Source organism: Ixodes scapularis, unplaced genomic scaffold (assembly GCF_016920785.2).
Source record: "Ixodes scapularis isolate PalLabHiFi unplaced genomic scaffold, ASM1692078v2 PGA_scaffold3__209_contigs__length_174095766, whole genome shotgun sequence".
In the NCBI taxonomy this organism is placed as follows: Eukaryota; Metazoa; Arthropoda; class Arachnida; order Ixodida; family Ixodidae; genus Ixodes; species Ixodes scapularis.
The window spans coordinates 123910016-123919652 of record NW_024609868.1 but is presented as its reverse complement, the minus strand read 5'-3'; the positions used below and the strand labels follow the sequence as shown (position 1 = coordinate 123919652).

Here is a 9637-nt window from a genome sequence, read left to right as displayed (position 1 = left end):
AAACCGAACTGGAGGAAATTTTTCAAAGCGTCGAAGACTGCTTTGATTCACGAACATCCCCTGAAGATAGAGCGCGCTGTGGACCCTGAAATAAGCACAACGGATATCGTTGGCAAACTCCACTGTATATTATGGAAGGCCGTTGAGAGAAAGCGAGCGAGAATGCAGAAACTCTTGGCATCTCAAGTGAACGACTAAGCAATATCGCACACGAAATATTCCACATGAAAAGGATGTGTGCGCGATGACTGCCGAAATTGTTGACTTCTGACCAAACACGCGTGCAAAGATCGCTTCAGTGCAGTGTTTGCCGATGTTCAATCGCAATCCCCGTTTCGTCTAACGTAAATGTTTTTCCGTGCACTTGCACGGAGACGGGCCACGTGACTTCACCGTGTTATCATGTATACCTATGAACTGTTCATGAAGCACTTCGATAGAAAATCAGCCTTAAAGTGCATTATGAACTTAAAGAAATGTGTCTAATGTATTGGACAGTATACTATGGTGCTCCAACTTCCCAATGAACTAATTTCGCAAAGTAGCACTTGCGAAGAAGACGCGCGTTGCTTTGTTATCATTCACGACGCAATCCGAACGCGAGACTCAGACATGTTGATTGCAAATGCAAACGGTTTTATTGTTACGGGGGTAAGGATCAAAGCAAATTTCGATCGAAGATGCAAAGTGTTTTTTTTCTTTTTTTTATGCTTTTGTTTTCTTTTACAGCGGCACGGAGCGCCGCGGAAGTGCAAGGCGGAGCCGCACGCGGCCTTCCTTGCGAACTGCCGCTCTTTCAGTGCACGGACTCGTTGAATCATAAAACCGGCGACGTCGCGGATGTACTCGAGTGTAGCCTAATGAACCCGATGGAGAGAAAGGAGTGCACCACTGCCATAGGAACAACTTCTAAACATGCAGTAATGACTGCTGCGAAAACGGGAAAGGCGAAAAATGTAATGCGGGAAAAATGTAATGCGGAAAAAATGTGAATTTGGCGTACGGAAAACGAAGAATACATATTTTGTGTTGTAGCACTGCAAGTTTTCAAAACTATTGAACACATATATAGTCTAATTTTATAATTAAGGCTGTTCTCAGAAATGAGCCCATCATGCGCGACCTTGACTGTGATTTTAGGTTCAAGCAGCAAAATATCACCGGTATACTGCTTTTAGTCAAGGGGGCGGCTTTCTATTGAGCTATCGGGTGGAATCTCTAAATTCCCGTAAAATTATTACAAATAAATCCGGTCGCGATAATTAAATAAATTACTGAAATCTGTAGAGGCAAGTATCCTTGTTTTATATTGCCCCGCGATAGTGTGTGTCACCCTCACGATTTTGCTGTTTTTTCTGATGTTTTGCTTATATTGCTACACACACAAAAAAAAAGAACACATTTTTGTTGCAAGATTTGTTTATATTTAGGGCTGGCCTTGGGAATGGGCGACCGGCGCGGTGGTCCCTGGATCTTTTATAATAGTATGAGATGTACTGTTATTGTAATACATCTCCTTTAGCAGAACACAAAAAAGAAGGCATGGTTTTCTTATATCACACAAAAGCGCCCACAAACACACAATGACTAAAATACGCAGAATAACTGTCCAAATAAGCAAACGAAATATAAATGCTGTTTAATATTGAACAATTAGTGAAATATCTGGATATCCCAAAATTCTAAAGTCAGATTTGTGTTGGAATATCTTTTTTTTTTTTTTTTAATATGCTTAACAATCATTTATGAAGTATATGTTCATAAAACATAATTTTGTTCATTGTTTCGCCTATACTTTCTATAAGCCCCATTATCCGGGTTGCACAATTTAGCACATCTTAACTACCCTGTTTCCAAGATTGTCTTTCTCCGGCATCCCGGCAATTCAAACCTCTTAGCCCCATCACCCATTTAGACCTCTATATATAAATAATTCAGAGCGCAATTATGTGAGCTCTTAGTCCAAACGCCTTACAGTTACAACACGCACACGAGACGGCTCACATCTGCCAATTTAGAGCAACTCCGCTTTCTCCGAGAAGAGCTGGCTCGCCCCACTAAAAAAAACCCGACCCCACCTACTGCCACTTCTGATCCAGCACGTTCACAACGTGCTCAGGGAAACGTAGTAGATCTGCCCTTCGAGGGGCAGACGAGGTGTGTGTTAAACAAAGAGCTTATCTTTCCCTCTCTCTCCAACCAGAATCGCAACCTATTGAAAAGTAGAATGCCTAAAAGGACGTAAGCCCTTAAACATTTAAGCGTTGCTGAATCTTTTTTTTTTTTTTGAAGACCATTGCAAAAACGGTTTTTTGGCACGTACCATATTCAGCGTTCCTATGCATAGCGCGTGCTTTGCTCGGTTTCTAAAGTGACGAACATGCGCGTATTAGGCTGTGATTTCAAAAATATTGTAACGCTGGGCAGAGCTTTACAGGCGCGTAGAATTCCTCTAAGATGAAAACAACCAAATTACATTGAAATCCGCCTACAGGCCACTGTGGATGAAAAACGATCAGAACGAAAATAAACCACCCAGTCTATCTTTTAGAGTGCTCGCAATGTTGTTCAGTGAATTCTCAAGACGTACGGTTGTCCAACTTTAAAATTCGAGCCGACGCCGCAACACACACGCACACACACAGGCACACAGTGTCAGGAACACTTTTTGCGAAATCTACGAGCAAGACATCAACTTGCCGCCGAATGAATCCTCAGCTCGGTTACGCTTACCTAGTCCTCGGCCATCTTTCCCGCTCACTGTACGAGCGTCTGTGGCAGGACAGATCAAGGGGCGTGAAAAACGAGGCGCGTAGAAACCTGCCCCCGCAATGGTTAGCCCCGAGAAGTTTGCGTTGCGCCCGCTTACGGCGAACCGGGGTGACGTCGCGGCAAGGACAGAATATTTGACTGACTCGCTCCGCTCGCCTTGTGGAGGCTACAGTGGCTTAAAGGGCCCCTGAAAAGAAGAAAAAAAGTTTTTTTTAAACAGTCTGGTTGGGACACGCGTGTCAAAAAATGAATTTTACGCGAAAAAAAAAATTTTTTTAGAGCAATATTGACGGCGAGAGATTTATTTGAAGTTTTGCGCGCAAATTCCATGGTCATTCAGCTCGGCTTCTCATTGGTAGCGGTGGTCATTCAACTCAGCTTCTCATTGGCCAATAGAATGAGTGACAGCTTAGATGTTGGTTTTAAAATCTTCGTGATTTTTTGAAATCGCCTGTTGAATTACATATTTTTAGGTTTAAAAAACAGTCCATTGAATGAACGTCGTAATTGTTTCCAAACGTTCTACAAAATCGTAACTTCCGTTCGGATATCGGAACAAACAGAAGCTTCGCCATTTTGTTTTCTGTCATGGTCGCCGTCTCGTAACGCGTCTCGCGTACGTCGTGTACCTCGGGTGGTTTTATAGTTTTATCGCGTTTATATGTGAAGACCTCCTGAAGAGAGCTTGTTGCTTGTGTTAGGTAGTCATTGTAAGTACTTAGGAAGTTGCGCGGGGTGCCAGGTTTTTTTTTGTTTTTCTGCTCTTTGCGTGATTCGTGTGTCCCGTTTACCCCATCTTTTATCTGTTTGCTGGTGCGCGCCAGTGCCAATTTTTTTTTTTTTTGAGATGTTGGTTTTTGTAAAGCGGCGGCGATGTCGGTTTCCGTAAAGGGACGGCGCTGTTCCGTCAGTTGCTGCAAGCCTAGTGATCGCGATGCCGAGTGTATCAGCAGCCATGCTGTCCCTGATCATTTGAGAGCTACTTGGTTGGAGGCAATCGGGGGTTCGTCTAGCGACACAGTTCTTCGGGTATGCTCGCGACATTTCGCTCCGGATGCTTTCAAGACGCGCACAAAGGTCACGGGACGTCTGCAACTGAGACGTGGGGCGATCCCTACGCTGTTCTTACCGACGGCAACAGCAGCAAGTGCAGCATCATTGGTAAGTGACTCAGTCAAACTTCATTGTCTACTTCGCTATGATAGAGCTTCTAGTATTACATTGTCGCTTTTTCAAACTGTTGTGCGTGCAACTGCAAATCGTTGTAACGCTGCTAACTGAGGTTCACTGCGTAACTTTTACATAAGGTAGAAGTTGCAAACACAGCTTACCATCAGTGGCCTCCTGTGGCAACCAGATTCTCCACTAAACGAAATATCAATAATACATCAATACATCTTCTTTTATATGTATTCCAACCAGCTGCCAAGGGGATCAAAACTGAAAAGGCTAGCAGCTGCGTCTAGCAGTGACAGCCCTGCTGGAGGCTCCATTTCAGTGAGTTTTCTACCGCTTCCCAGTGTGCAATGTATATTGGGTGCAAGCTGCATGTTCTACTACAATTATCTTGCGCGCAGCAACCGGCAGAAGCGTGGCAAGGGCAAGCGGCTGCACATGGATCCTGCGATGCTAGTCAAGGAGCTGGACCAGATGTACGAAGCCTTTGTACCATTCTGGTGACATTTTTTACTGTGGCCATTCAACCCTTTCGTTGATTTTGAGAGCAGATTTTTATATGCATCAGGCACACAGACAGCAGCTGCAAATGTTTACTTTTCTGTAGGTTGCTCAACTTCTCAGCTGACCCAAATAGAGTTGACTCGGTGTGCAGGAGCATTATATTGCACTCAGCCTCCCTTGCATTGTGTTGTAGGCTTACTGCTCCCGGTGTTCTGCCCCTCGTGCAACCGTTGGCACACAGACGGACACTACAGAAATTGGCACCGTAGATCGTGTGACACCAGTGTGTGAGTATGAGAGAGTATTTAATTAACTTAATTATTTTGGCAATGCATCAGCATGTTGACAGCCTTTTCTGTAGACTTCATACTAAGCTTGCATTATGTATTGCATCTCTAGCGTCATCGGTCGACCAAGGGTGCAACGCCGCTGTGCTCGCACCACAACCAGATGCAGGGTCCCCAGGAGCGCCCAGACCAGTCGAACCTGCCACAGCTACCAAGGCTCGGGTGCTGTTGCCAGTCCCCGGCACAACAGGCGCTACAGGAACGGCCACTGTTGACCCTCTGACACCAGTGTGTGAGTATGACAGAGTATTTAATTAACTTAATTATTTTGGCAATGCATCAGCATGTTGACAGTATTTTCTCTAGACTTCATACTAAGCTTGGATTATGTATTGCACCTCTAGTGTCATCGGTCGACCAAGGGTGCAACGCCGCTGTGCTCGCACCACAACCAGATGCAGGGTCCCCAGGAGCGCCCAGACCAGTCGAACCTGCCACAGCTACCAAGGCTCGGCTGCCATCGCCAATCCCCAGCACGGCCCCCGGCTTCGGAGCCCCGGACGAGCCCACCGTTGAAGTCGCTAACCGTCGCAGCTCCACACCCAAACCATCCGAGGACGACCAAAGTGCAGAGCAGGTAAGCTCTGGCGATGAGCCGAATATGCCTTGGTACGCAGAGAACAACGATGGGCTGGAGGACATGTCAGATGACTCCGGTGACTCGGACAATGAAACAAGTTCCGACATGGAAGAGGGCTCAGACTTCTGCTTTCAAGCTGCGAGCGACGTGGGCCTGGGTGAGGAGTTCCGCATACTCGTACAATGCGAGAAGGGGCTACTTCACCGGAGGTGTTTACACAGAAATTTGTTTAAAGAAGGCTAAGCATCCAGGTTACTTTGCTGGTGTGACTGGTCTGAGATGATAGCTGGGCAAAAATTTAGCATTGGAAAAAAAATCTGTCAGAAGACCACTGTCTCAGCAGTGTTTCCCATACTAATGCTATGCCAGCTCCTAATCACTTCAAATATCCTTACATTGAAGGCGATGACACGGAGGACGACTATGATGCGCCTGGTGAACCCGACAGCTCCTATGTGCTCTCTGCAAATGAGAGCTTCCTGAGGTAACAGTTTTCGAAAAATTCCAGTGTGTATTAAAGTTGAATTTACATTTCTAGTGATCAACAGGACCGTGAAGAGGTGCCACCCCAGAAAGAGGGCAAGTACATTGTTTTTGAGGGGCAGCTCCTGGAGCTCTTCCGGGTGTGCCACACGTGTCTTGCCCTTTGCCGCAGCACCACTGTAGTGAAAGGCAGTCTGCTGACAGTGACGAGCACCTGTGAGAACAAGCACACGAGAAAGTGGAGGAGTCAACCGATGCTGGGGGGCAAAGGAGCAGGAAATGTTCTCTTTTGTGCCGGCATTCTCTTTTCAGGTGCCCAGGTCGCGACCACCTTCAGGGTGCTCGAGTCACTTAACATTGCGATGATCACGGAGCGCATGTACTACTACTACCAGAGTGGTTACCTGCTGCCTGTGGTGAAGCAGGTCAGCTAGTACTGAAAGCGGTTCTGAAAATGAAATGACAGTCTTACACACTTAAATGCCATTATTGCTTGCCAGGTGTACGAACGACGCAACCGCGAGCTCTTGGAAGAACTACGAGGCAAGAACCTTGATCTGGCTGGCGATGGCCGCTGCGACTCTCCGGGGTTCTGCGCCAAGTACTGCACATACACCTTCCATGAGGCGAGCACCAAGAAGCTGATCCACATTGAGCAAGTGCAAGTTCGTGAGGTAAGATTTACTAACCAAGGCAAAAGTGGTTACTGTAGGACTGATATATCTCTCATTTACAATCCCTCATCTTTTGTTAAATTGTATAGTTTAAATGTATTTAGTCAGTGCAATGAGCATTTATGGGTGAACCAAAGAGAGTGGTAAACACGACAGACATACTGTCTTTGCCGGTTGATGCAGCTGACAACAACAGATATGGCATTGACAGCGACTGCTGTACCATTAAATGTATACATATTGTAATCAGACAGCTGAAGTGCCCTCGAGCAACGCCATGGAGAAGGTGGCCTTCCTCCGCGGCCTTGCCAAGCTCAAGGATCAAGGCTTCACCATTGCCTCTTTCATGTCAGGTATATAAAATTTACCAGAAGAATTTCGAATCAGCCTATGCTTTTGGGCTCTCTACCACGCAATCCCTCTTCTGCAGACCGTCACCCAGGTGTGGAGTGCCACATGAGGACCATGGAGAGTGGCACAAAGCACTACTTCGACACGTGGCACATCTCCAAAGGTTTGTTGTGCACATTGTTGTTTGCCTACTGGGTTCCTACATGCTGTGGATAACAGATGCCCCCTTTCCAAGGCGTGAAGAAGAAGCTCCTCGCAGCAAGCCGGAGTGGCCCTTGCAAGGATCTGGAGGTGTGGGTGCAGCCGGTAAACAACCACCTGTACCACTGTGCTGCACTGGGTGAAGGAGATGGCCCACTCATGGTAAGCATGTGGATGAGCCTCCTCAACCACGTGGTCAACAAGCATGACGGCCACGACGGACCCTACCACGAGTGCCTGCACCAGCCGCTCTCCGATCGCGCTTGGCTAGCTGTCGGTGAGTTAACTATTTTGTTCATTGTTCACCATAGCCGTGCTGCGATTCTGATGTGGTGGGGTGAGGGGAGGGAGAATGAACATGCCTTGATGATGTCACATAGCTGTATATGTACACTGCAGAACACAGTAAGCACAAACATGGCATCCGCGCTTTTCCATGTTTTCCTCAAACAGGGTATTGAAAAGCGGTCAGTTTTGCTGCCTAACTTAGAGCCCCTAATGAGCAGCTGATGCTATTACTATTACTAGCACTATTAGTTCCTATGACAACCTTTCAGGTCTGAGAAAAGCCGGCAACAACTTGTTCGGGTTAACACTGTCACGCTCTCTACATTTTTCAGGTGCACCAGCTTACGAAAAGCTCAGGAGTATCGTTGCAAGCCCGCGGCTTCTCAAGGATATCCAGCACCTGTCCCCCGGAACTCAGACGTACTGCGTGGAAACCTTCAACAGCCTGCTGCTAGGGTTCGCCTCCAAATCTCGGGTTTTGTCACCAGAAGGGATGGAAGCAAGGTAAAGCTAAACTGGCCTAATGGTTCCTTCCTCTATTCAGTTGACCATTTCTCAAAAAAATTTGCTATAGTATATTGTCACAAAATCTTCCTTATCAAATGTGAAAAAAAATTTCGAAAGAGTTAGGCGGGAGACGACGAAGTGCTAGAAGAGGGCACACAGCACTTGCTTTCAGTTCCTGACCAACCGAGCACGGCTGAACTTCCCTTGTGTATACGAATACATTTTATAAGAAGTTCGTTATGAAGGGCAGAACAATGTATGGCCGTATAAAAGTATCGCAACCGGCGGCGTAGATTCACCGAGCTCTTTATTTTGCATGTGCCGACGACGTTTTTTGTCGCCTTTTATAACAGTAGCTGCCTTTGCACCGCCAAGCAAAGGGCTCGATCGCGTTGCATCACTTCGAACAGCAGCACTGATATGTACAGTCACCCGCTTTTTCTTCAACGACCTTGTCAAGGCTTCTTCAATACCGGCGTCAAATAGAAGCGATCGTGCTCGCCATCGCCTGCTTCCAGTTTATTCGGAGACCGTCTGGCACAGGGGAGGAAGCAGAAACTGTGGAGAAGCAGGTTTGGAGCCGCGGGTTTTTTTGCTGTTCAGTAGGTTCAGTAGGACTCCGACTCGAGTCACTCCGTTCGGAGGCAATGGAGGCGCTACTGAACGCGCCCAATGCTGTAAAGCTTGCAGTGCAGTGTATTGAAGATGGCTTGCTTGGGAAGTTGCTAGTAAAATATCTGAAATAATGCCAACGTGCCCTCGGCTCCCTGAGGCCCCACGACCCCCACTTTGCGCACTTCTGCTGTTGTGCATTGCTTGTAATTGGGAGGACAAGCCTGAGCAGAGCAAGGTCAAAAGTTCCGTTGGTTGTTTTCAAGCCAGCACCCTGTAAACAAGGCTTCATAATTTATCATCAAGTTTGAACTAGCTTTTCGAATTTGAATGTGCTACTCCACTTAGTGTATGAAATTTGTGCCCTGTTGAAACCTTATACTCTTGCGTCAATTCGGCCCCATGCTGTGTCTGTCTTTATTGTTGGACCTTGGTGGCTGTGCATCATTTCAACGAAAATGTCGGGCGTGAGCAAGCCACAACCAGGGAAGGGGAGCTTTGCTTCAAGATCGCAACACCCAGATCACGGAAGGGCCACTCAACGGCACGCCCGAAGCCAGCCGACGCAACTTTTCGTATGTTATTGTGGAAACAGTGGGTAACAAAACCGTGACACGTGATATCGACTTGCAGAGTACCGTGATGAGCTCCTGGACGAGTTAATGGTCTGCCTGGGGAAATGGCCCACCTTGAAGGAGGCCGTCGCTGCGAATCCGCCGGACCATCCGCGGCCCATGTGTGCCAGTTATCCAAGGCCCCCCAAGAGCGAGCTGATCGTGGCAAGACGAACCCGGTTTGCCTCTCATGCCGGGTATGTTTACACGAGTAGTGAACATTTCTGGTAGCGTGGCTGCTTGATTAACAGCAAAAATATAACAAAAGCGTAGCCCCCTCTTCATCGAAGTGAGGGCACAGATGATTGTTTTGTGTTTTAATGCGAAAGCATTAACTGGTCTCATGGAGCGAGCTGAACGAAACGCAAAAACGACTCCTAGTTTCTGCCGCGACCCCAATAAGAGCGATTCGCCTTCGGTTCCATTGACTGGCGTGCGTCGACGGAGCTCCCGTTGGCCGCTGCGGCCTCCGAGATCCATGGCCTCCGAGTTCCCGAAGCGCACGCGCGCTAGTACGTGATAGAACTC

The 9637-nt window shown here is 47.3% G+C and overlaps 1 protein-coding gene across 1 annotated transcript; it reads left to right on the top strand.

Moving 5' to 3' along the window:
- The first annotated feature begins 5400 nt into the window (after positions 1-5400).
- On the top strand, positions 5401-9340 carry LOC115326149. Its single transcript, XM_040215065.3, has 10 exons — positions 5401-5536; positions 5782-5863; positions 5918-6287; positions 6363-6536; positions 6787-6889; positions 6967-7050; positions 7123-7365; positions 7709-7879; positions 8921-9070; positions 9129-9340. The coding sequence occupies exons 1-10, from the start codon at positions 5401-5403 to the stop codon at positions 9338-9340; spliced, it is 1725 nt and encodes a 574-aa protein (XP_040070999.3).
- The last annotated feature ends 297 nt before the right edge of the window (positions 9341-9637 follow it).